This window comes from Mobula birostris, chromosome 10 (assembly GCF_030028105.1).
Source record: "Mobula birostris isolate sMobBir1 chromosome 10, sMobBir1.hap1, whole genome shotgun sequence".
Taxonomy (NCBI): Eukaryota; Metazoa; Chordata; class Chondrichthyes; order Myliobatiformes; family Myliobatidae; genus Mobula; species Mobula birostris.
The window spans coordinates 69,432,802-69,459,421 of NC_092379.1; the positions used below are offsets into that span (position 1 = coordinate 69,432,802).

The 26,620-nt window shown below is 43.4% G+C and overlaps 2 protein-coding genes across 7 annotated transcripts in view; one reads left to right on the forward strand and one right to left on the reverse strand.

Annotated features, from left to right (window-relative positions):
* The window catches only part of LOC140204097 (interferon-inducible GTPase 5-like), a 173,843-nt gene extending 149,066 nt beyond the window's left edge, over positions 1-24,777 (forward strand). Inside the window, exons 1-4 of one of the 3 annotated variants that reach the window (XM_072270436.1) lie at positions 3,593-3,814; positions 9,611-9,745; positions 10,690-10,822; positions 20,558-24,777. In XM_072270436.1, coding sequence (XP_072126537.1) covers positions 10,803-10,822; positions 20,558-21,725 — 1,188 coding nt within the window. In that variant the 5' untranslated portion in view covers positions 3,593-3,814; positions 9,611-9,745; positions 10,690-10,802 and the 3' untranslated portion in view covers positions 21,726-24,777. Of the gene's footprint in view, positions 1-3,592; positions 3,815-9,610; positions 9,746-10,689; positions 10,823-20,557 lie in introns of those variants that run through there. The other 2 variants (XM_072270438.1, XM_072270437.1) reach the window with 2 other exon arrangements.
* Positions 1-26,620, reverse strand: part of LOC140204100 (interferon-inducible GTPase 5-like) — a 628,716-nt gene that overhangs the window by 366,226 nt on the left and 235,870 nt on the right. The window lies entirely within an intron of this gene.

Below are 26,620 nucleotides of genomic sequence, written 5' to 3' on the forward strand. Positions count from 1 at the left end.
AGAAAAAGGATGGCAAGTGACTAAATTGGTCATCTGGAAGATCAGAATGGTAATCTATTACCATGGAGCCAAAAGAGATGGGTGAGGTCTTAAATGGAATTTTCTCTTCTGGACAGTACATGGATGGCAGGGGTTTGGAGGGCTATGGTCCATGTACAAGTAATTGGTAGTAGGCAGATTAAATGGTTCAGCATGTACAAAGCGGGCGGTAGAGCCTATTTCTGTGCTGTACTACTGTGCGCTATGCCACTGTGACATGAGATGTACAAGATAATAAGAGGCACAGATTGAGTGGACAGCAGTTGTGGGAATTCAGAGAAGTAAATTGTGTGATGTTTTGGCCGTGTGCAGCAGTTTTCAACTGACCAAGGCAAGGAATTATTTATCCATGGTACTCAAAGGAGAGATGGTCAAAACAGGAAAATAAAGGCTGGCCACATTTGTTTGAATGGCTGCGGGAATGACCCTATAGACTCAAGAATCAGGATGGGTAAAGTATGGGTGGAATGTTCAAAGGTTCAAAGGTACATTTTCTTCTTAAATTATGAATGTACAATACAACTCTGATATTTGTCTTCTCTAGATAGCTATGAAATACAGAAAGACCAGACGTCAACAACCCCACACAAAAAAGAAAAAGAAACCAAACTAGCAAACCAGAAAATGTCACACACTCTCCCCTACAGAAAAAACATCAACTCCCCCACCTCCTCCTCAACAGAAAAAAACAGCGACAATAGCAACACATCTCTACACGTCTCACAAAGAAAAACATGTGGCAATAAGAATCCCCGACTCCGTCACTCGCAAAAAAGAACAGCAACCGCACCATCAAAACTCTCTCTCTCTCTCCCCCTCCCCTCTCCCCCTCTCTCCCTCTTCCTCTCCCCTCCCTCTCCCCCTCCCCCTCCCTCCCCTTCTCTCTCTCCCCCTGCTCCCACCCCCAGGAAACAGGTGGATGTAATCAGGATCATCCACAAGGCTGAGGAGGACATAGTTTGTGTGGGGTGGTCTCACCGATGACCAGGCTTCAGGACTCAGGAGAAGCAAGGGTAGTTGTAGTCAATGCAATGTTGTCCTGTTGCCATTCCCTCAACAACAGGTGGAGGGGATGTTGTTTCAAGTTTCAGAGGAGAGAGATTGAAGTACACATTGGTACACACACAACAGGTAGAATGAGGAATGAGCCCACACAGAATGAGTATCGGAATTAGGTAGGAAATTAAAATGCAAGATATCAAGGCAAGTGATCTCAGTGTCATGTGTTAGTGAGTCCAGGAATAGAAGGATTGGCTAGATTAATTTCTGACTGAAGGGATGTGTGCAGGGTGGGGTGGGGGGCAATGATTCAGGTTCTTGGATCAATGGGATCTCTTTGGGAGAAGAGAAAAATTGTAGAAGAGGGATGGATTGCACTATACTATACAAGAGGGTACTGATGTCCCATCAGCAAGGGTTTAAACTAGATTGGGGTGGGAGGTGGGATGGGTTTTACTAGAGAGGACAAAGTCAGTAAGATGACATGGGTATGTGAGGCAACTAACATGTGAAAGGTCCCAACAAAAGCCAGACAGGTAATCCTCCCACAGCTGGATGACCAGGTCATGTTAAGAGAGCTGCCAGAAAAGGGAGGATTAGCTCCCAGGCCAATAGGACCACAGTTGGCCTTGCTGACAAATGATATCCATGTCTTTGTGTAGTCTTTACGCAGTCTCTGCGAGGCAGCCAGGTAATGGCATTCTCTGTAACTGCTGATGTCTTTTGTTGATGTGCTCTTGCTGCTGGTGAATTGAATTGACTTTATTATTTACATCCTTCATAATAACAAGGAGTAACAATCTTTATGTTACGTCTCCGTATGTACAACAGGATACTCAATATAACACAGAAATGCAGTTGTGTCAGCAGGAATTAAGCAGTCTGATGGCCCGGTGGAAAAAGCTGTTCCGGAGCCTGCTGGTCCCGGCTTTTATGCTGTGGTACTATTTCCTGGATGGTAGCAGCTGGAACAGTCTGTGGTTGGGATGACTCAGGCCTCCAATGATACTTTGGGTCCTTTTTACACACCTGTCTTTGTAAATGTCCTGAATAGTGGGAAGTTCACAACTACAGATGTGCTGGACTGTCCGCATCACTCTCTGCAATGTCCTGCGATTGAGGGAGGTACAGTTCTCATACCCGGCAGTGATGCAGCCAGTCAGGATGCTCTCAATTGTGCCCCAGTAGAAAGTTCTTAGGATTTGGGGCCCACACCAAACTTCTTCAACCGTCTGAGGTGAAAGAGGCGCTATTGTGCCTTTTTCACCACACAGCTGGTGTGTACAAATCATGTGTGGTGTGTATGCCAAGGAACTTGAAGCTGTTCACCCTCTCAAACGCAGATCTATTGATGTCAATAGGGGCAAGCCAGTGTCCATTCCTCCTGTAATCCACAACCAGCTCCTTTATTTTTGCGACATTGAGGGAGAGGTTGTTTTCCTGACACCACTGTGTCAGGGTAGTGACTTCTTCAATGTAGGCTGCCTCATTATTATTTGAGATTAGGCTAATCAGTATAGTATTGTCAGCAAATTTAATTAGCAGATTGGAGCTGTGGGTGGTGACACAGTTATGCGCATATGGAGAGTAAAGGAGTAGCCCTGAGGGGCATCTGTGTTGAGGGTCAGAGGGACAAAGGTGAGAGAGCCCACTCTTACCACCTGCCGGCGATCTGACAGGAAGTCCAGGATCCAGTTACACAAGGCAGGGTGAAGGCCGAGGTCTCTGAGCTTCTTGTCGAGCCTGGAGGGAATTATGGCGTTGAATGCTGAACTGTAATCCAAGAACAGCATTCTCACATAAGTAACCCTATTCTCCAAATGTGGAAGGACGTTGTGCAGAGCTGTGGCTATTGCGTCATCTGTCGATCGGTTGTGTCGGTAGGTGAATTGTAGGGGGTCCAGTGAGGGTGGTGGCATGGTGCAGATGTAGTCCCTGACCAGCCTCTCAAAGCATTTGCTTATTATTGAGGTGAGTGCGACAGGACGCCAGTCGTTCAGACCTGTTACCTTGGTCTATTTATGTACCAGAACAATGGTGGATGTTTTGAAGCAGGAGGGGAGCGCACTCTACACCGGGAGAAGAAGAGATTAAAAATGTCTGTAAACACACCTGCCAGTTGAGCCGCGCACATCCTGAGTACCCGCCCTGGGGTGCCGTCCGGTCCCGCAGCCTTACGACTGTCCACTCGTTGCCGCTTAAACTACTTTCCGAGGGGGCGGGGGCACATTCCAAACCTGAACTAATGGCTCTCATTCCCCATCCAAACTGGTCATGAATACCGCCAACCTCTGAAACCCCAGAATGCTCCTTTCGGGCCATCGCTAGTCCCAAACTGCTCATTCCCCCTTCGGATCCCTCCTTTTCACGGACTGTGAACCGTGCACACACTGAGCTACTCTAAACGCCATCACTTTATCACTGATCAAACAGAATTCAACAGCGCTCGGACTCTGAACCCGGAGAACCACACCGGTCCGACCAGTGAAGCGGGTGGGGAGACTGAGACACACGTTAATGTGTGGAACTTCCCAGCTCACACTGTTTCATTGGATCTGGGAGGATTTGATCGCGAATCCTCGTGATCAGAGTGAGTTCGGTCACTGCAGTGACTTTCAGTGAAACTACACCTTTTCCGAGAACGGAACGGAACGAGGACTGGAACATTGAGTTCGAAACCAATACAACAGAATGACAACAATTTGCAAATAACCTGAACAGAGAAGTATTCTCTGTCCGAACAGAGAAGTATTGAAATGTAAGATCCCAATAACAGGTATGATAGGGCGGATAGTTTGAAGTGTGTATATTTTAAATATAATGAGTATTCTGGGTAAGGCTGATGAATGTAAGCGTGGATCAGTACGTGGAACTACAATGTTCTGCTTAATGTGCAAATACATTCGGGCGTGTAGAGGGCAAGGCGGAGGAGGTGTTGGGCCTTCTAATGAGTGTTAATGTGGATGTCCCCAGAGCCTGATGTGATTTACCCCAGGTTATTGAAGGGGGCAAAAGACGAGGTTGCTGGGGCCTTGACCAGTAGATTAACTCAAACTCCTGGGTTCGCTGGGGAGAGCCGGGAAGCCATCCGCTTTTCCATGGGCGCCCAAGCCGAAGAGGTGCGGCGCATCCGGAGAGGGAGGGTGGCACTTTAACTATTTATGTAATGAAAAAGCTGAGGGGAACTTTAAACAACATCGATATCGTAGATACCGGGAAACGCTGCCCCATAACGGAGACCTATGAATTCAAAGGGCACAGGTTTAAGGGTAAGATGTTCAGGGGGAAGCCGAGGCAAACCAATCCGCTGGACAAGGGAGTGGTTGGAATGGGGAACGCACTGCCTGAGGAGTGTTGGAGACAGAGGTTCACAGAACATTTAAAGTAACTAACTGAAGGATAGGAGGATACCTTCAAGAAGGTTTTTTTTTACCAAGTGCTGGAAAAGGGGTTATTCCAGGTGAGCACTTGATGACTGGAATGGATATGATGGGCTGTTTCTGTGCTGCACAATATTTCTCCGAAACTGAACACATGGAAGAAAACCCCTGGCTTCAGAGCTGACCGTCAGACAAGTCCTATATGGTAACATAAACATAGTTTGATACCAACTTTATTTTGAAGTTTCAACTTTGAAAACAACAATTACAGCTCTTTCTGAAAGGTTCCTCTTACAGCTGTCAATCAAATGAAGGAAGAAAGAAGCTGGAATTTATTCTTGTTTATTTCTGAGATACAGCGGGTTCCTGATAATTGGGCCATCAGTTAATCAGATCAACCAATTATTTGGGACAATGCTTAAAGAACAAAACCTGTGGCATTGTCAGAATTCCCTTCCTTTATTTGGGACACTATACCACTTAATTGGGGATGAAGACTGTTGTTAAACAGGTTAACTAGCTTTAGTCTCGCACATTTATGTGGCTGTTGGATGCTACACCTTACTTAGACCAAACAATTTTAAATAGCACCAGTGTATGTATGTGTGTGTGTGTGTCTGTGTTCAAAAGCAGTGATTTTTGTCACTGATAGTTGATAAGAAATAAGCAGTAAGCAATTCTGTGTTCTTTTCATAACTTTGGTTTTAAGCATTCAGGCTTGGAGACGCCAGAAGCATGCAGGAGTGAAAATCAGACAATTTCACTTCTTCAACAACTTAGGAACTAAGAGGAATTTGAAAGCATCAACAATCAACTTGAACATTAATACATATATATTAATGACGGGGTGGTAAATTGGATTAGTAAGTATGCAGGTGATACTAAGATAGGTGGAGTTGTGTATAATGAAACAGGTTTTCAAAGCTTGCAGAGAGATTTCGACTACTTAGAAGAGTGGGCTGAAAGATGGCAGATGGAGTTTAATGCTGATAAATGTGAGGTGCTACATTTTGGTAGGACTAATCAAAATAGGACATACATGGTAAATGGTAGGGCATTGAAGAATGCAGTAGAACAGAGGGATCTAGGAATAATGGTGCATAGTTCCCTGAAGGTAGAATCTCATGTGGATAGGGTGGTGAACAAAGATTTTGGTATGCTGGCCTTTATAAATCAGAGCATTGAGTATAGGAGTTGGGATGTAATGTTGAAATTGTATAGGGCATTGGTGACGCCAAATTTGGAGTATTTTGTACAGTTCTGGTCACCGAATTATAGGAAAGATGTCAATAAAATTGAGAGAGTACAGAGGAGATTTACTAAAATGTTGCCTGGGTTTCATCTCCTAAGTTACAAAGAAAGGTTGAACAAGTTAGTTCTTTATCCTTTGGAGCGTAGAAGGTTGAGGGGGGACTTGATAGAGGTATTTAAAATTATGAGGGGGATAGATAGTGTTGACGTGGATAGGCTTTTTCCATTGAGAGTGGGGGAGATTCAAACAAGAGGACATGAGTCGTGAGTTTAAGGACAAAAGTTTAGAGGTAACATGAGGAGGAACTTCTTTACTCAGAGAGTGGTAGCTGTGTGGAATGAGCTCCCAGCAGAAGTGGTTGAGGCAGGTTTGATGTTGTCATTTAAAGTTAAATTGGACAGCTATATGGACAGGAAAGGAATGGAGGGTTATGGGCTGAGTGCACATCAGTGGGACTAGGTGAGAGTAAGAGTTTAGCATGGACTAGAAGGGCCGAGATGGTCTGTTTCTGTGCTGTAATTGTTATATGGTTATATGTGAAAATAAGAATGAAGATTTGGAGGATATGGTCACTGATAACATTGCCTCAGGGCAGTCCATTACTGGGGGTCAGCAATGATTTTGTTCATGGATGAATTTCTCTGTCGATATCTATTAGGAACTAACACAGAATTAATCAGTCCTGTAGTATTATTGGCAGTGTTCTAGTTTGTTCTGTATTTCATTTCAGTGCACAATTTGTTCCTCATTTTCTCTTTTTAGACCTTCTTAAGTATTTCAATGAAACTTTGGCTAATTGGGCAAAATGTAGTGGTCCCGATGTGTCCCAATTAACTGCAATTCACTCTATTTCATAAATGCCCAAGAGAAGACATAGTGATGTACTTAGTGGAGTGCTTTCAGTCTGGAGGTGAAGCTGTTCCTCCATTGTTGTCAAAAACATTCCAGGACTTTGCCTCAAAGGAGAAACAGCAACACAAATCGAGACTGGTGGCACACAGGGAGATTTGTAAATGGTGATGAGCCCCTGCTGGTTGTCTTTCCCCATCTGGGTGATTTACCTCCTGAGCTGCTCACACGGCTGCTGAACTTCTGTAACTACCAGTCTGATTTCTAGTCCTGCACACGCCGATGGTGGGGATCTTACCACTGGCAATGATGCCTGTCAGTGAGAGAGAGAGTAGGCTTTCAGATATTCTCTTGCTGGGCATGATTATTGATTTGTGAACAGTGTTGATAATGTTATGGTGCACAGCCGACCACACCAGCCTCCAGTGCTCCGATTCTCCAGAATATGTTTAACTGGCACCGTCACTTTAAAGACTCTGGCCCACTCCACAGTTGGTGGCCATGTTTTGTCTCCAAGGTTTGGATATTTAAAGAGCACCTGAACTTAGGTTCGGTGTTCAATTTGGTTCGGTCTTTCACAGATACAGTACCTATCCCCTCATGCCTACAGATTGACCTGGTCATGTTCGATGCAGGCACAACTTGCTTTATTACCTGAGTGACAGTGAATTGACATTAATGTTATATAATCAGCAGCAAATATCTCTACTTTTGATAAAGAAAAGAATGGTCATTGATATTTGGGCCCTGACCACTACTCTGAAGGATTCCTGTCCTGGGGATGGTGGGATAATCCTGCAACAACCAATGCCTGATTCCATTTTTTTAGGGTTTGATTCAAATAATCATACCCATTGATATCAGTTAACCGGACCCTCGGTCAAATTTTGTGTTGGTGCTGAGGGCAGTCTTTCTCACAATGGCTCTGAAAATCACTTTATCATTGTCTTAGGACCTGAATTGTTCAGACAAACTTCAATAGAATCACTATGATGTAGGTGATTGAAATATAAAGGCAGCATTTGACAGAGTGTAGCATCAAGGGGAAAATATCATCGAGAAGTGTGGCTGTTGGAGGTCAGCCCAGGATATCACTGACGAAATTGCTCAGTTTAGCATTGTCATCCAAACTATTTTCAACTGCTTCCATAATGACCTTCCTACCACCCTAAAGTCTGAGGTGAGATGTTTGCTGATGATTATAGTGTTCATTTTGTCTCAAAAACTCTCAACAAACCGTGTTCTCATCAACTGCCTGCAGGCAAGGCCAAAGCAATGTTTAATCAAAGGAAAAAAGTGTCCAGTAATATCAGTACAACTGAAATGGCAGGGATGACTGTCACCATCGAGGGAATTTCCAAAACATCAGTCTTTGTCTCACAGTGTCATCGCCACTGTGAATTCTCCTCCTGGTGTGTACCTGTGATTCTGTGAATATATTAGTACTTTGGCTAAAAGAGCAGGTGAAAAGCATTGGATAATTCCTGACATCCAAAGACTTTCAATCACCATACATTTCAGTGAAGGGCAAAGGGTGAACAAATTCAGTGTTGATGGTGATCTGGTGGTTGAATCATGACTATTATGCAAGTTGGCTGTTTTCACCATACTGCAATCCATTAAGTTATATCACCCTGCTGCTGTGATGTGACCTGAACTCATTTTATTCTGAATCATCAGTCCATACCTCGTCATTCCTCATCCAGTTACAGAATCCCTGTTTATTATTGTCACTTGAGGAAATGCTCTGGTCATCACTACATGCTGTCCAAATTCTCAGACCTACTCTGACAAGTTACACTGTATTCTCAAAGTTCAAAATACATTTATTATCAAAGTGTGTATGCATTACACAACCCTGGGAATTGTCGTTCCCATGAACAGTCACAAAACAAAGAACTATGGACCCAACCAGTTCAAAGCAAAAACATGAAATATCATACTCCCTGTGCAAATGGCAACAACAAATGAACAAAACCACAGAATATAAAAACAGAAAGTGAAGAGGCATATTTCAGTACAGTTCAGCTCAGTGTTCATTATCTGCAGGTTGCCCTGATTTGATTGTAGCTGCAATGTCACAGATGCATCTTCATCTCACAGATACACCACATTCCTGCGAGTCTTGGAGCTTGAGTAGAAAACACCATCTATTCAAAGTAATTATCACAGGCAACTGTGCAGCATTTTGGAGATGATGGTTGATTTGCAGATTCCATGTTGTAGAGTGCACTACAGAAATTGTTCATTCTTATTTCGGTTCACCTTCAGCTCTGAGCATCCAGATCTCCACTACGTCCTTTCCTGAATCCTTGAGGAGGAAACACAACTCCCCTCAAATGCTCCTCTGTCAGGTTGACTAAAATAAGGAGAGACAATACAGTTGTGTACTTTCTGCTTAACATAAGGAAAATTGGGCAAACATGGATTTCTTCTGGTGCATCTGGAGGATTCAATTCATGTTTGGTTGCACTATTATAGGAAGGATATGGAGGCTTTGGAGAAGGTGCAGAAGAGTTTTACCAGGATGTTGCCTAGATGAGAGGCCATGTGCTGTGCATAAAGTTTGGACAAACCAGGGTTGTTTTCTCTTGAAGGCTGGGGGTGGCAGAAAGGATAGTAGTGGAGGGTGGAGGGATGTGGGAAACGTGTTGGAAGTATATCAGATAGTGAGAGGCATGGAAAGAGTTATTTTCCCAGGTAGAAATATCAGACACTAGAAGGTATAGATGAGGTGAGAGGGCATGTTTAAAGGAAATATTTTTACTCAGAGACTGGTAGTGCCTAGAGCTTTCTGCCACAGATGGTGGTGGAAGCAGACACAACAGGAGCATTTAAGAGACATTTAGACAGACACGTGAACATGCAGGGAATGCAGAGATATGTATCTTGTGTAGGTAGATGGGATGAGTTTATTTTGTCATCATGGTCAGCAGGAACAATATGAGCCAAGGACCCTGTTTCTATGTGTTACTGTTCTATGCTCTGGTTTCTTGCATTATTCTCCAGTGATTAAAGGTGATTTGCTGAGCGCCCTTAAATAATCTTGTGAAACAAAGAACCGTTAGTCACTCCTTTTATTTCATTCAAGGAGATAACCTACATGAAGACAAAGAGGAGACCCAAGCCCCCAACCACTCTCACTGTATGGTGCTGGGATTACTGGATTGTCACACAGGACACGCTGCCAGAAACCGTGATGAACAATAGGAAGCACAAGCTCCAGGTAGGTCAGAACACACCACACTGTGTGTCTCTTCAATGAACCCTACCTCAGCAACTCCTGCCAGTGCACTGCACACTGAGTGCTCAGCATTCTCATTGGTGCATGGGATCTGCTTTGTTGATCAGCTGCCATCCTGATAAATCTGATCCCATTGTGGGGTTGGATCTGGAATTCCTGAGTGTAGACCCAGTGACCATGTTGAGCAATGATATCAGTGTATGATGGAGGGGAAGCTGTAGGTGATGGTGTTCCCTTGCATCAAATTCCTTGTCATAGAACACAGAATGACTCAACATGGGAACAGGCCCTTCAGCTCATCATGTTATTTAAATGATGCTCATTTAAGATAATGATGCCACGTTAAAAAAATTACTCTGCCTGATTCATATCTCTCTAGTCTCTGTAATTACATGTGCTTGTCAAAGGACCTTTTAAACAGCTCAATCATATCTATTGCCACCACCACCCCTTTCAATTTAACATTCTTTGAGAGATCCAATATCACCTTTTTCTGTCTTCTTTATCTCAAAATGCACCACACTGTTCTCCATGACTTCCCCCTTGTTGGATATTTACAATAAGTACTCATTTGCGAGACACAAGAGAGACTGGAGATGCAGAAGATCAGGATCAATACACAAGATCCGGTAGGAACTCAGTGGGTCAGGCAGAGATGTTGTCTGATCTGCTGAGATCCCCCAGCATTTTGTCTCCTACTCATTTATGACTGCCCTGCATCCTCCACCTCCAAGTGTATCTCTAAGGTAGGTGCAGCATTCTTTCCCGATCACAGTACAAGTGTCACCTTCCTTCGTGAGCAGGTAATCCAAGGGCATCAAAGTCAGATCCCGGATAGTCTGGTCTTACTATGATTGAAGGTGAATTGCTGAGCATCCTTAAATAATCCTGGTAGATCCATCAGTCTCTCTTTTTACTTCCTTCAGGGAGATAACCTACACGAAGACAAGAGACCTGAGTCCCTGAACTACTCTCCCTGGTCAGTGCTGGGATTTCTGGATTGTCACACAAGCCACGCTGTGAGAAACAGCCGCCAGAAATGGGAGGCACACGCTCCAGGTAGGTCAGAACATGCCACACTGTGTGTCTCTTCAATGAACCCTACCTCAGCAACTCCTGCCAGTGCACTGCACACTGAGTGCTCAGCATTCTCATTGGTGCATGGGATCTGCTTTGTTGATCAGCTGCCATCCTGATAAATCTGATCCCATTGTGGGGTTGGATCTGGAATTCCTGAGTGTAAACCCAGTGACCATGTGGAGCAATGATATCAGTGTATGATGGAGGGGAAGCTGTAGGTGATGGTGTTCCTTTGCATCATATTCCTTGTCATCGAACTCAGAATGTCTCAACATGGGAACAGGCCCTTCAGCTCATGATGTTATGCTGCACCATTTAAGCTAATGATGTCTCACTGAACCAATTACTCTGCCTGCACATGGTCCACATCTCTCCGTTCTCTGCAATTACACATACTTTATCAAAGAACCTCTTAAACTCCTCAATCATATCTATTGCCACCAGCACCCCTTTCACATTAACATTCTTCAACAGATCCAACATCACCTTTTCCTTCATCACAAAATGCCCCACGCTGCTCACACTGTTCCCCAGGACTTTCCCCTTGTTGTATGAAAACACAAAACCCTGTAGGAACTCAGTAGGTCAGGCACAGATGCTGCATGATCTGCTGAATTTGCCCAGTATTTTGTCTGGTACTCATTTAGGACTTCTCCACATCCTCCACCTCCAAGCATATGTTTAATTCTCTATTTTTGAGTGGTCCTACCCTATCCCTGGTTATTCTCTTATGTATAGAATGGCCTGGGATTCCCTTTAATCTAACATGGAAGGAACTTTCATTGCCCATCCTGGCTCACTAATTCCCTTTTCAGTTCATCGCTGACTTCTTTACATCCCTCAAGGAATCTGTTTGATTATTTTAACATCCTAAACTGTGCTATGGTTCTATTCCCCTCTTGACTGAATTAACAATCTCTTTCCAATGCTCCCCTAATTTTCCACACTTACAGTGGCATGCAAAAGTTGGGCACCCAGGTCAAAATTTCTGTTACTGTGAATAGCTAAGCGAGTAAAAGGTGACCTGATTTCCACAAGGCATGAAGTTAAAGATAGAAACATAGGAAAAAAAAAACATAGAAACATAGAAAAACCTACATCACAATACAGGCCCATCGGCCCACACAGTTGTGCCAAACTTGTCCCTACCTTAGAAATTGCTAGCCTTACCCATAGCCCTCTACTTTTCTAAGCTCTATGTATCTATCCAAAAGTCTCTCAAAAGACCCTATCGTATTCGCCTCCACCACCGTTGCTGTCAGCCCATTCCATGCACTCACCACTCTCTGAGTTAAAAAACTTACCTCTGAGATCTCCGCTGTACCTACACCTTGGCACCTTAAACCAGTGTCCTCTTGTGGCAACCATTTCCACCCTTGGAAAAAGCCTCTGACTATCCACACAATCAATGGCTCTCATCATCTTATACACCTCTATCAGGCCACCTCTCATGCTCCGCCGCTCCAAGGAGAAAAGGCCGAGTTCACTCAACCTATTCTCATAAGGCAGGCTCTCCAATCCAGGTAACATCCTTGTAAATCTCCTCTGCACCCTTTCTATGGCTTCCACATCCTTCTTGTAGTGAGGTGAACAGAACTGAGCACAGTACTCCAAGTGGGGTCTGAACAGGGTCCTATATAGCTGCAACATTACCTCTCGGCTCCTAAATTCAATTCCACAATTGATGAAGGCCAATACACCATTCGCCTTCTTAACCACAGAGTTAACTTGCGCAGCTGCTTTGAGCGTCCTATGGACTCGGACCCCAAGATCCCTCTGATCCTCCACACTGCCAGGAGTCTTACCATTAATACTATATTAATACTATACTCTATATTCTGCCATCATACTTGACCTACAAAAATGAACCACTTCACACTTCTCTGGGTTGAACTCCATCTGCCACTTCTCAGCCCAGTTTTGCATCCTATCAATGTCCCGCTGTAACCTCTGACAGCCCTCCACACAATCCTCAACACCTCTAACCTTTGTGTCATCAGCAAATTTACTAACCCATCCCTCCACTTTCTAATCCAGGTCATTTATAAAAATCACGAAGAGTAAGGGTCCCTGAGGCACTCCACTGGTGACAGACCTCCATGCAGAATATGACCCGTCTACAACCACTCTTTGCCTTCTGTGGGCAAGCCAGTTCTGAATCCACAAAGCAATGTCCCCTTGGATCCCATGCCTCCCTACTTTCTAAATAAGCCTTGCATGAGGTACCATATCAAATGCCTTGTTGAAATCCATATACACTATATCAACTGCTCTTCCTTCATCAATGTGTATAGTCATCATCTCAAAAAATTCAAATCTTCTCCATCAACTTAGCAACCACTGAGGTAAGACTAACTGGTCTATAATTTTCTGGGCTATCTCTACTCCCTTTCTTGAATAAAGGAACAACATCCGCAACTCTCCAATCCTCCGGAACATCTCTTTTCCCCATTGATGATGCAAAAATCTTCGCCAGAGGCTCAGCAATCTCCTCCCTTGCCTCCCACAGTAGCCTGGAGTACATCTCATCCGGTCCCGGCAACTTATCCAACTTGATGCTTTCCAAAAGGTCCAGCACATCCTCTTTCTAGATATCTACATGCTCAAGCTTTTCAGTCTGCTGCAAGTCATCATTACAATCATCAAGATCCTTTTCCATAGTGAATACTGAAGTAAAGTATTCATTAAGTACGTCTGCTATTTCCTCCAGTTCCATACATACTTTCGCACTGTCACACTTGATACGTCCTATTCTTTCACATCTTATCCTCTTGCTCTTCACCTACTTATAGAGTGCCTTGGGGTCTTCCTTAATTCTGCCCACCAAGGCCTTCTCATGGCCCCTTCTGGCTCTCCTAATTTCCTTCTTAAGCTCCTTACTGTTAGCCCTATAATATTCTAGATCTCTAGCATTACCTAGCTCTCTGAACCTTTTGTAAGCTTTTCTTTTCTTCTTGACTAGATTTATTACAGCCTTTGTATGTACACCATCGTTCCTGTACCCTACCATATCTTCCCTGTCTCATTAGAATATACCTATGCAGAACTCCACACATATATTCCCTGAACATTTGCCACATTTCTTCCGTACTTTCCCTGAGAACATCTGTTTCCAATTTAAGCTTCCAATTTCCTGCCTGATAGCCTCATAATTCCTCTTCCTCTAATTAAACGCTTTTCTAACTTGTCTGTTCCTATCTCTCTTCAATGCTATTGTAAAGGAGATAGAATTATGATAACTGTCTCAAAAATGCTCTCCCACTGAGAGATTTGACACCTGACCAGGTTAATTTCCCAATACCAAATCAAGTACTGTCTCTCCTCTTGGATGCTTATCTGCATATTGTGTCAAAAAACCTTCCTGAACACACCCGACAAACTCCACCCTATCTGAACCCCTTGCTGCAAATCGCACTACAGAGGAGGCAATATCCACCACAGTGCATACAGTTCTCTCTCACTTGGATAACAAAGACACTTATGCCAGAATCCTGTACATTGATTTCAGTTCAGCGTTCAATACCATCATTCGGCAGAGACTAGTGGAGAAACTGTGGCTGCTTAGCCTTAACACTGCCATGTGTCGCTGGATTCTGGATTTCTTGACAGAGAGACCACAGCCAGTCCCTGTTGGCAGGAACATCTCTGACTCCATCACGCTGAGCACTGGATCCCCACAAGGCTGTGTGCTTAGCCTATTGCTGTTTACACTGCTAACACATGACTCTGCAGCCAGATTCAAGGAGAACCTGATCATTAAATTTGCTGATGATACCACAGTGGTGGGGCTCATCAGCAAAAATGATGAAACAATGTACAGGGAGGAGGTCAAACACCTAGCGAGCTGGTGCAGTGATAACAACTTGATGCTTAATGTCACCAAAACCAAGGAGATGACCGTCGATTTCAGACGGTCTCAGCCTGAGCACACAGCCCTCAGCATCAGTGGCTCCACAGTGGAGAGAGTGGAAAACATCAAGTTCCTTGGGGTGCAGATCTCGGACAATCTCACCTGGTTCAGGAACACCACTGGGATTGTGAAACAGGCCCAGCAGAGATTGCACTTTCTGAGGAAGCTTAAACAGCGTCACTCCCCACTAACATCTGAACTACATTCTACAGAGGTGTGGTTGAGAGTGTGCTGACCTTCAGCATCACAACCTGGTACTCCAGCTGCAGTGCTGTCGACAAAAAACCCTTGCAGAGGGCGGTTAGGGGAGCCAAGAAGGTTATTGGGGTCTCCCTACCTTCTGTCCAAGACCTCTTTCAGAGTCGATGCCTCCAGAAGACATGGTACATCATTAAAGACCCCTCACACCCTCTCCATGAACTGTTTGATCTTCTGCCATCAGGCAAACGTTACAGGAGCATCAAAACTAAAACCACAAGGCTACTAAACAGCTTCCTCCCACAGGCAGTCAGACTGCTAAATAGCTGCTCTACCTGACTCTGCTTTGGACACTTTTAACTTTCACTGGACACTTATAACTTGATTTTAACTGACATGTGGCTGTTGTGTTTTACTATTTATTGTTATGTTTATTATTTAGTGTTGTGTTTGTTATGTTATGATTGCACTGCTCCTGAGAAACGCTGTCTCATTCTGCCCTGCAGAGCTGATGTATGGTTAGAACGACAATAAAGTTTTTTGAATCTTTGAATCTTGAATCTTGCTCTTGGGAGATGCCAATCGATATTTGGGAAATTAAAATCTCCCATCACGACAACTCTGTTATTATTACACCTTTCCAGGATCTGTTTCCCAATTTGCTCCTTGATATCCCTGTTTCTATTAGGCGGCCTTAAAAAAACACCCGGTAAAGTTACTGACCCTTACCTGTTCCTAATCTCCACCCACAGAGACTCCGTGGACAATCCCTCCTTGGTGTTCAACTTTTCTGCAGTCGTGACACTATCTCTCTTCAGCAGTGCCACGCCCCCACCTCTTTTGCCTCCCTCCCTCCCTGTCCTTTCTGAAACACCTAAAACCCGGTACTTGAAGTAACCATTCCTGTCCCTGCTCCATCCAAATCTCTGTAATGGCCACCACATCATATCTCCAAGTACTGATCCATGCTCTAAGCTCATCCGCTTTGTTCACAACACTCCTTACGTTAAAATAGACACATCGCAAACCTTCAGTCTGAGCGTGTGTGGTGGTTTTACAAATGACAAGGAGATGCCGAAGATCCTCCAAGAAGTTTTTAAACTTTAATTTGCAAATTAAAGCTGAGACAGTCAGTGAGCTAGCCGCTGAATGCCCGCCGATCTTTTTCACACAGCATTCTTTATCGCCCCCCCTTCTGGGTTAACTGCATTAGCATACCACTGTATGTTTCACTCTAGCTAATAAATCAACCACCCTTATCTATCTACTTGGTTACATTCTACTTTCTCAAGGGGTCAAAAGTACACAGGTTTCATTCTAACTAGTAAATCAATGGTTACTTTGTAAAATACCGTTGGAATCCCTACGCATTCAATAACAGACACTTAATGTGTAGTAAAGGCATAGTAAACACCTGAATAAACACTTGATACACAATGAAAGCATAATGAATACTTGAATAAACACTTGATATGTAATAGAAGCACACTTAAGTAAATACTTAGAAAACAATCAGTGGTTTCACTATAGTGTTACAATGTTTTCCAATACGCATCCCTTCTCTATCACCTGCCTATCCTCCGTCACACACTGTCCCCTAGCTTTCTCTATTTGTGAGCCAACCGCATCTTCCCCCGTCTCTTCAGTTTGGTTCCCATCGCACAACAATTCTAGTTTAAACTCTCCCCAGTAGCCTTAGCAAACCTCCCTGCCAGGATATTGGTCCCCCTGGGATTCAAGTGCAACCCGTCCTTTTTGTACAAGTCACATCTGCCCCAATAGACACCCCAGTGATCCAGAAATCTGAATCCCTGCCTCGTGCTCCAATCCCTCAGCCACGCATTTATCCTCCACCTCATTCTATTCTTTAATATTTTAAGCAAGAATACTTTTTTAGTTCCATCTTTTACAGTTTCAAAATAAGAAATAAGGAAAAGGTCCAGAAGCAAATGTTTGGGCACCCTGCATGGTTAGTACTTAGTAACACCCCCTTAAGTATCACAGCTTGTAAATGTTTTTTGTAGCCTGCTAAGAGCCTTTCAGTTCTTGTTTGGGTGACCAGCCAATTGACAGGTCCTGGACTTATTTCCCATCTGGCATAGTTTTGCATTTTGTTGTTTGACTGTTGTGGTTTTTTGTATTGCTATACTTACGCTCTATTCTTGGTTGGTGTGGCTGTAACAAGAAAAAAAAGGAAACCAAATTTCCCTCCGGATCAATAAGGTATATCTATCTATCTATCTATTTTCGCCCACTCTTCCTTGCAAAAGGCTTCTAGTTCTGTGAGATTCTTGGGCCGTCTTACATGCACTGCTCTTTTGAGGTCTATCCACAGATATTCGATGATGTTTAGGTTGGGGGGACTGTGAAGGCCATGGCAAAACCTTCAGCTTGTGCCTCTTGAGGTAGTCCATTGTGGATTTTGTGGTGTGTTTAGGATCATTATCTTGTTGTAGAAGCCATCCTCTTTTCATCTTCAGCTTTTTTACAGACGGTGTGACGGTCTAAACACACCTCAAGAGGTGCACGCTGAAGGTTTTGCCATGGCCCTCACAGTTCCCTGACCTAAGCAGAATCGAGAATCTGTGGATAGACCTCAAAAGAGCAGTGCATGCAAGACAGCTCAAAAATCTCACAGAACTAGAAGCCTTTTGCAAGGAAGAATGGGCAAAAAATCCCCCAGACAAAAACTGAAAGACTCTTCGGGACCTTTTACTTTTTTGTTATTTTGAAACTGTAAAAGATGGAAATAAAAAAGTAAATTTGCTTAAGATATTAAAGAAATCTTTAACTTTACACCTTTTGGAAATTAGGTCATCTTTTACTCGCTTAGCTATTCACAGTAACGGAAATTTTGACCGGGGTGCCCAAACTTTTGCATGCCACTGTATCCTTCCAACTGTCTAGAACGTATCAGTTCCATATTCTCTGAGTGGTCGCCCATTTTAATTCCACTTCCCATTCCCATTCTGATATGTCTATCCATGGCCTCCTCCACTGTCATGATCAGGCCACACTTAGTTTGGAGGAACTACACTTTAATTCCATTTGGGTAGCCTCCAAATAGATCTAATGAACATCTATTTCTCAAATTTCCAGTAATGCCTCCCACCCTCCCACCCCATTTCCCATCCCCCTTTCCCTCCCTTACCTTTTCTCCTTGCCCATCCATCTCCTCCCTCTGGTGCTCCTCCCCCCTTTTCTTTCTTCCATCACCTTCTGTCTTTCACCAGTCAACTTTCTAGCTCTTTACTTCATCCCTCTGCCTCCAAGTTTCATTCTGCCTGGACAGGGTCCATATCTCTCTATTCGTCCACTTATCAAAGAATGCCTTAAACTGTTCAATCATATCTGTAGCCACCACCACCCCTTCCACCTTAACATTCGTCAACAGATAGAACATCACCTTTCTCGTTGTCTCAAAATTCCCCAGCATATTAACATGTCCCACACTGTTCTGTATGACTTTCCCCTTGTTGGATACTTTCTGTAGGTACTCATTTACAAGACACTAGAGAGACTGTAGATGCAGGAGATCAGGATCAATACGCAAAATCCTATAGGAACTCAGTAGATCAGGCACAGATGTTGTATGATCTGCTGCATTTCCCCAGCATTTTCTCTGGTAGTCATTTAGGATTTCTCTGCATCATCCACCTTCAAGCATACTGTATCTCATCATCTGTCCTTGACTAGTCCTACGCTATCCTTAGTTATTCTCTTCCACTTGATATATGTACAGAATTCCTTGGAATTCCCTTTGATCTAACGTGCCAAGGACTTTTTATGGCCCCTTCTGGCTCACTTAATTCTCTTCTTGAGTTCTTCTCTCACTCGAGGAGTCTCTTTTTGATTATTTTAACTTCATAATTGAACATTTGTTTCCTTTTTCTTCTTGACCTCTTTCAAATACTCCCCTAACTTACCACCCTTATCCTTCCAATTTACTGGATCATATCAATCCCATACTCTGAAGTTGGCCATTAAACACCCTACACGGAAGAGATTTGCCCAGGAACACCTGTTCCTGAATAACTCCTCCTAGTTCCTGCTCAAAACACTGAGAAATTTTCTCCCCCTTATTTAACGCTTTCTTGCAATATCTATACTTTAAGGTATTTTAATCACTGATTCCTGTTAATTTCCCCCACTGAATGATCAGTTGGCTGACCAGTCACATTTCCCAATATCAAGTCTACTATGGCCCCTGCTCTAATTGGACTACTGACATACTGTTTTAAGAATCTCTCTTGATGCACTTAACAATTCTGCCTTGTCTACTTCTCTTGCACAAAGAAGACCCCAGTCTATTTTGGTGAAGTTGCAGTTACCCAATCAAACAAACCTGTTGTTTTTGCAGGTTTTCCTAATCGGCCTGCATGTTGGTTCCTCAATATCTTGTTTGCTACTGAGAGCTTGATAATGTGATCCAGATAGAGTATTTGCACCTTGAGCTTTACCCTTATGGGCTCAGTGGATAAGCCACCCATTATCCACTCCCTCTGAGAGCAGCTGTGATATTGTCCCTGATCAATAATGCCCTGTTTTATTAGTGGAGATCAGGGGTTGTGAGTTGCTGTCAGAGTAGCCAAGAAGAAACAGTGTAGGGGATGTGTATGTGGCACACAGTGACAAGTCTGTGTGGTATTGGTGTCAAGAGTAGGTGATTAGATTATCCTTGTTTGCAGATGGTCACAGCCTGGTACATTTGTTACAAATATGTTACTAGTCTTTGTTTATGCCAGACATGAAATTTTTACAGCTTTTTCATCTTTTCAAATTACTTGTACATTTTGTTTTTCTTTATCACACCCAGACTCATCTTTGTTGCCACCCTCCACCCCCCCCCACACTGAGCATTCCCACCTTTCCCATGCACCTGCTTATTTCCATCTAACAAATTCTCTCTCACATACACATCAAGTTTCCAACTTTCCCAACCCCACTTGCGTGACAAGCAATTTACAGGGGAACATTAACCTAACAACTAACGTAGGGTGGCAGGATCACCCGTGGGAAATTGACTTGGTCACAGGAGAACATGCAGACTCCACACAGACAGCACGAGAGACCAGGAGTGAAGCCAGGTCACTGGTGGTGTCAGTCCGCTGCACCACTTGCAGTACAGTGTCACTGCACCCCCACCCCCCCAGGTCACTTTGTTACAGCAGGCATGAATTTGTTTAGTTTTCATTATGAAGTGAATTGAATCTTGTATATCAGCAAACCTCTGTCATCTGACCTTGTAGAGAAAGGAAGGTCATTTATGATGGAGTTGATATTGGTTGAACTGGCAGCTGTCGCATAAGAACTTCTGCACTGATATCATGAGGTTGTATGGAGAGATTTCCAATACTCATAGTTCTAGAGAGGCAGGTTGCAGCCTGACCTGTGATGTTATCCACATGAAATTTACAAGCAATCTTTGTGGTCCTGTAGGTTTACCTGCATGTGGCACTTACCACTCCATCTCAAAGACCTGCTGATTTTTGGGTAACTGGTCACTACAAGTTACCCTAAATGAGATAGATGACAAGAAAATGGGGATCTGAAGAAATGGAAGTTTTTAATAATTAGAAATGATAATGGAATATGTTTCCTTTCAGTCCACAGGTGGCTCAGTCTGAGAATCTCACATTCTTCACAAAGGAAGAGCTCAGCAAACTGAATTCCGACTTTGAAACAGGTGGGGTAGAAAAAGCTACGTCTCTTATAGAGCAGAGGGTATCAGAACTGAATAAGACAGAGCTTAACATCGCAGTGATGGGAGAAACAGGTGCAGGAAAATCTACCTTCATCAATGCCATGAGAGGACTTCGAAACAGTGATGATGGAGCTGCTGAAGTTGGGCTCACTGAAACTACAATGGAACCAATCAAATACCCACATCCCAATTTCTCCAATGTCCGTTACTGGGACCTGCCAGGGATCGGGACCGCAAAATTTCCAGCTGATAAATATCTCAAGCAAATCAAATTTGAAAAATATAATTTCTTCATCATAATATCATCTTGTCGTTTCAAAGAAAATGAGGCAAAACTTGCAAAAGAAATTAAACGGCTCGGGAAGAAATTCTATTTTGTCCGCACTAAGATTGATGCTGATTTTGATTCAATGAGAAAAGGAGGGTTGGAAATTAATGAGGAAATAGAACTGGAATTTATTCGGAATGACTGTTTAAAGAATTTGAAAGAAGTGGGGATTCTAACCCCGTCTGTGTTCCTGATATCCAGTTTTGAACAGAATCGATATGATTTCAGTCAGTTAATGAAAAGTATCTTTGTCCTGGCCTATCCATATCAATGTCTGGAGATTATTCAAAAGAAAAAGAAAATGCTGCAGAAACATGTCTGGATGTTGGCAACGCTTTCAGGAGCTGTGAGAGCAGTCCCCATTCCTGATCTCTCTGCTGCTTGTGATATCAGCATATTGATTGGGGCAATAGTCCATTTCTGTAAATGTTTGTGTCTGGATGATGCCTCACTTCAAAGACTGGCCAATATCACAAATAAACCTGTGGGAGAACTTAAGGCGATAGTTAAATCTCCCCTGCTAAGGGCAATAGATACAAATATAATTGTAAGGTTAGGTTACGATGCTACAGTTGTTGCCATTTCAGCTTTGGAAGTTGGTCTTGCCTCCATCCCTGTCATTGGTTCCATTTTTGGAGCAGGATCATCATTTCTCATGACCTACACAATACTGACCGATGCACTGAAGGACCTTACAGAGAGCGCAGTGAGGGTGTTGAAGTTTGCATATGACATTGATTAACTGGTCAGCACCAACATCAATACAATGAGCTAATGGTTTGCTGTGGATAAAATATTTAAGAGGCCTGTCACTGAACCCTGCTGTAGTTCTACAGACAACTTTCCCCTTTGTTGCTTTTCTTTCTAAAATATTTCTTATCCATTTCTAAGGAACATTTGTGCCTGACTGAGGGAGTGCCAATCCATTAAAAATATGAAACAGGTGGACATAAATGACATGTGATCCTAATTTGAAGAGGAGTCGAGAAGTTATTTCCAGGTGTCTGAATGATGCTCACCTGTCAATCAATAGCCCAGTGTCAGACTGTGTGGACATTATAAGGTCACCGTGTATGCAATATCGCTGTGTACAAACTAGTGGGTGTGTTTGCCCTTCAATATCTGTAAAGATCTGATTGTGACATCATTAAAGGTCAATGGAAAGGCACTTCAGGAAGTCATTAAAAAATGGCTCCAAACTGAATCACATTTAAAAGAGCTGTTGAAATCACTATATCAAATGAAACAGCAGACAGAGACATGATTGAGTTGCATCCAGGAATGAAAGTGAGTGTCAACAAAATTGCAGAAACCAGACCAACCAATCGAATTGTGTGACCATTGTGGCATTGACTTACATACACCAGACCATTACAGGATTAAACATGAAACTTGCAGAAAATGCAACAAAGTAGGTCACAAAGCATGTCTGGCCCTCAGACATCCACCTAAGAACTTATACTGGAGAAAAGATAACTCCAGTTGGAGTGACAATTGTAACAGTGAGATGCAACAACCAACAAGCCACATTGAGTTTGTATGTGGTAAAAACAGGAGGGCCAGCATTGTGGGGATAAGTGGCTGAGACAACTACAATTTGACTGGAGATATATCCACTACTTGCATGCCACATCTTCTGCCATCGGGGCAACAGAAAATGAATTGAGAAAGGTGCTGGATGATGCCACAGCAATGTTCAAGGATAGCACTGGAAAACTCAGACAAATCAACAGTGAAATAATGTTATGCCACACAAAGTGTGACAAAGCCCATCCAGTTCCTTTTACCATTCATGATAATGGATTCAGTGAACTAGATCGGCTGGAGACTATATAAGTATTTTCAAGGTTGAGTGGAGTCCATGGGTAACAGCAGTAGTTCCAGTAGACTAGAAGAATGGGTCTAACAGGATCTATGGTGATGTTAAGGTCACCACCTACCCAGTCCTAAAAGTAGATCTTCGTGAACCTTTCTGGAGGGAAGCATTTTAGCTCTGAACTTCACAGAGGCTGACCAACAGATGGTGACATCAGACACTGTACTCACACATTATGATCCACCTCATCCAGTGAAGCTTGCCTGTGATGTCTCACTTTAGGGTACAGGTGCAGTCAAATCAAATGTTATGAGTGAAGGAAGTGAATGCTCCACAGCCTTTGTGTTATGTTCCCTGACCGCTGAAGAGCAAAATAATGCACAGATTGACAGAGAAGCCTTGAGTCTGGTTTGCAGTGTAAAACAGTATAACCACTACCACTACTGTATGGAAGAGAGTTTACCATCATTACTGATTATCAAAAACTGATAATAATCATTTTCAATCCACAGAAGAATATTCCACTAACAACAGCAGCACAAATGCAAAGATGGGCTCTGATTCTTGGAGGACAAAATTATGTGTGTACAAGATTGATATCAAGAGGATGACAAATCATGCAAATGCTGATGATTGTCCTGTTTACACTTGGAAAAGGAACTACCTAAAAAATTTACAAATGATTTGTAATTTCCTCTTGATTAAGACAAAGCACATCTGCACTGTACCACCCAGCTACAAATGGTTCAGTGGAGAGGTTTGTCCAGAGTCTAAAGACTGCACTGCGATCAATGTCAGCAGAACACACTATTCTAACACTGAATCTGCTACCAAAACGTGTGGTAGCTGCACTGGTCAGTCAAAAGGCAAGAAATCCAGCTAAAAACATAGCAAATAAGCCCTTTTCTGAAGTAAATTGTGGTAAATTAGCACCGCAAACAATGAAGAGGTGAGTGGAGGCAAAGTGTATTTGAGAGGTGAACTGTACTGGTACGTTGTAGAATTGACCCCAATGCAGTGAGCAATTCGGAGAGGAGATATCATGCCAGGGAAGTTTTGACGCCTGTACGACTGTCCAATGTGCGAGTTTTTATTGCTCTGGACACCAAGGCAATTTGGAGAAATTAAGAGTGACTTTGGGATGGGCAGCGAAATCTGGGCATGGAGCTAGTCGCTAGATAGTGTGGTCTAGGCTTGGAGCCTTTCACTGCAGATTCGCCTGGGTCCTAGTGCGAGGTATGAAACACTGTTTGGATAATTTAAACACCAGCCCAGATATACTGAAAAGACAGCCTGTCAGAATTGGAGGCGACAGCCGATATCACTCACACTCCTGTGATGCCCACCCCTCTCCATGGTGCTGGGGCTATGAAGACTGCCCTGGCAGTTGTGCTCTGTACCCACTAATATAATGAACTGATACCGAGGCTTTGGGCCTACTGCGGGCTGCTCTGGGGTTTGGAGCGAAGGACTCATTTTGGTTCAGAATGCTGTTGCTCTCTTCTCATGTTTGCATGATTTGTGTTTCTTCTCCCTCTTTCTGTACACCAGGTGTTGATCTTTATTTTATTTTATTTTCATTGGGTTCTTTTGGGTTTCTTGCTTTGCGGTTGCCTGTAAGCAAACAAATCTCTAGATTGCATGATTCATACATTCTTTGATAATAAATGTACTTTGAAACTTGATTCAGAAATTCAGCAGTTTCCTCCTTGTACGTCGTAAAGCAACACACTCCAGAACCAACAACTCACAAGCTATTCTGTGGATGTCTATACAGCAGTTGTATTCTGCAGTAAACAGTACGTGTGTGTGTGTGTGTTTGAGTAATATTGCAAATATATTGTTTGACTAAACATTCTATGTTTTATTTAATAATCTATTAATAATTAGATACAGGTTATATGTAATAGTGGATGAATGTCATACGACATCACATCACCACTTCATAAGTGCCCGCCTCAATAAAATTAAAACCGAAGAGTAAACATTTGTCACCGTCTCCCCATGTTATTCTTCTGATTAGTTTTATGTTTTCAAGTTACAAAATATAATGGTGTTGCTCCTCCAACCTGAGTGTGGCCTCATCATGGCACTAGAGGAGGCCATGGACAGACATTTCCGAATGGGAATGGGAAGTTGAACTGAAATAGGTTATCACCGGTAAATCCCACATTTAGTGATAGACAGAGCGAAGGTCCTCAACAAAATGGTTCCCATTCTACATTAGGTTTCTCTCATGTACAAGAGGCCACACTGTGAGTACCCGATGCAGTAGATGACACCGACAGACTCGCAGGTGAGGTGTTGTGTCACCTGGAAGGACTGATCCTCCCTGAATGGTGATGAGGGAGGAGGGGTAGGGGCATGTTTAGCACGCCCGTTTGCAGGGATAAGTTGTAGCGGGGAAATCAGTGGAGAGGGATGACTGGACAAGGAAGGCATGTAAAGACCAATCTCTATGGGTAGGATGTGGTGGGGTCTAGTGGTATAGAAAGATGTGCTTAGTGGTGGGAACCCATTGGAAATGGTGAATGTTACAGAGAATGATATGCTCGATACAGAGGCTTGTGGGATGATAGGTAAGGACAAGGGGAACCCAATGGGAAAAGCTGCAGTATTGTCAGGATAGCTGGGAGAGTCACTAGGTTTATAAACAATATCAGTAGATTGACTAACTCCAGAGATGGAGACAGCGAGATTGAGAAGGAGGAGAGAGTTGTCCAGCTTGGACCAAGTAAATTTAGCAGCAGGGTGGAAGTTGGAGGCAAAGTTGATGAATCAGATGAGCTCAGCATGGGTGCAGGAAGCAGCACCAATGCAGTCTTCAATGTAACATACAAAGAGTTGGGGAGGGTTACCAGTGTAGGCTTGTATATAATGGAAATTCAGACATAGTTGGGTTCTTCGTGGGTGCCCATGGGTACATCTTAGGTTTGGAGAAATTCGGATAAGCCAAAGGAGAAACAGTTCTGCCAAAGAAAGCAGGGTGGTGGTGGAGCAGAACTGTTTAGGTCTGTTGTCCAGAAAGAAGCAGAGAGCTTTAGATCCATCCTGATGAGGGAAAGAAATGTATAGGGACTGGACATCCATAGTGAATATGAGACAATCAGGAACAGGGAACTTGGAATATAGAAACATAGAAAACCTACAGCATAATACAGGCCCTTTGGCCGACAAAGCTGTGTCGAACATGTCCTTACTTTAGAAATTATCTAGGGTTACCCATTGCCCTCTATTTTTCTAAGCTCCATGTACCTATCCAGGAGTCTCTTAAAAGTCCCCATTGTATCCACCTCCACCACTGTCACCAGCAGCCCATTCCATGCACTCAACATTCTCTGCGTAAAAAACTTACCCCTGACATCTCCTCTGTACCTACTCCCATGTACCTTAAAACTGTGCCACCTTGTGTTAGCCATTTCAGCCCCGGGAAAAAGCTCTGGTTATCTACACGATCAATGCCTCTCATCATCTTATACTCCTCTATCAGGTCACCTCTCATCCTCCGTCGCTCCAAGGAGAAAAGGCCGAGTTCACTCAACCTATTGTCATAAGGCATGCTCCCCAATCCAGGCAACATCGTTGCAAGTCTCCTCTGCGCCCTTTCTGTAGTTTTCACATCCTTCCTGTAGTAAAGCCACCAGAACTGAGCACAGTACCCCAAGTGGGGTCCGACCGGGGTCCTATATAGCTGCAACATTACCTTTCGGCTCCTAAACTCAATTCCATGGTTGATGAAAGCCAATGCACCATATACCACCTTAATCACAGAGTCAACCTGTGTAGCAACTTTGAGTGACCTATGGATTCAGAGCCAAGAT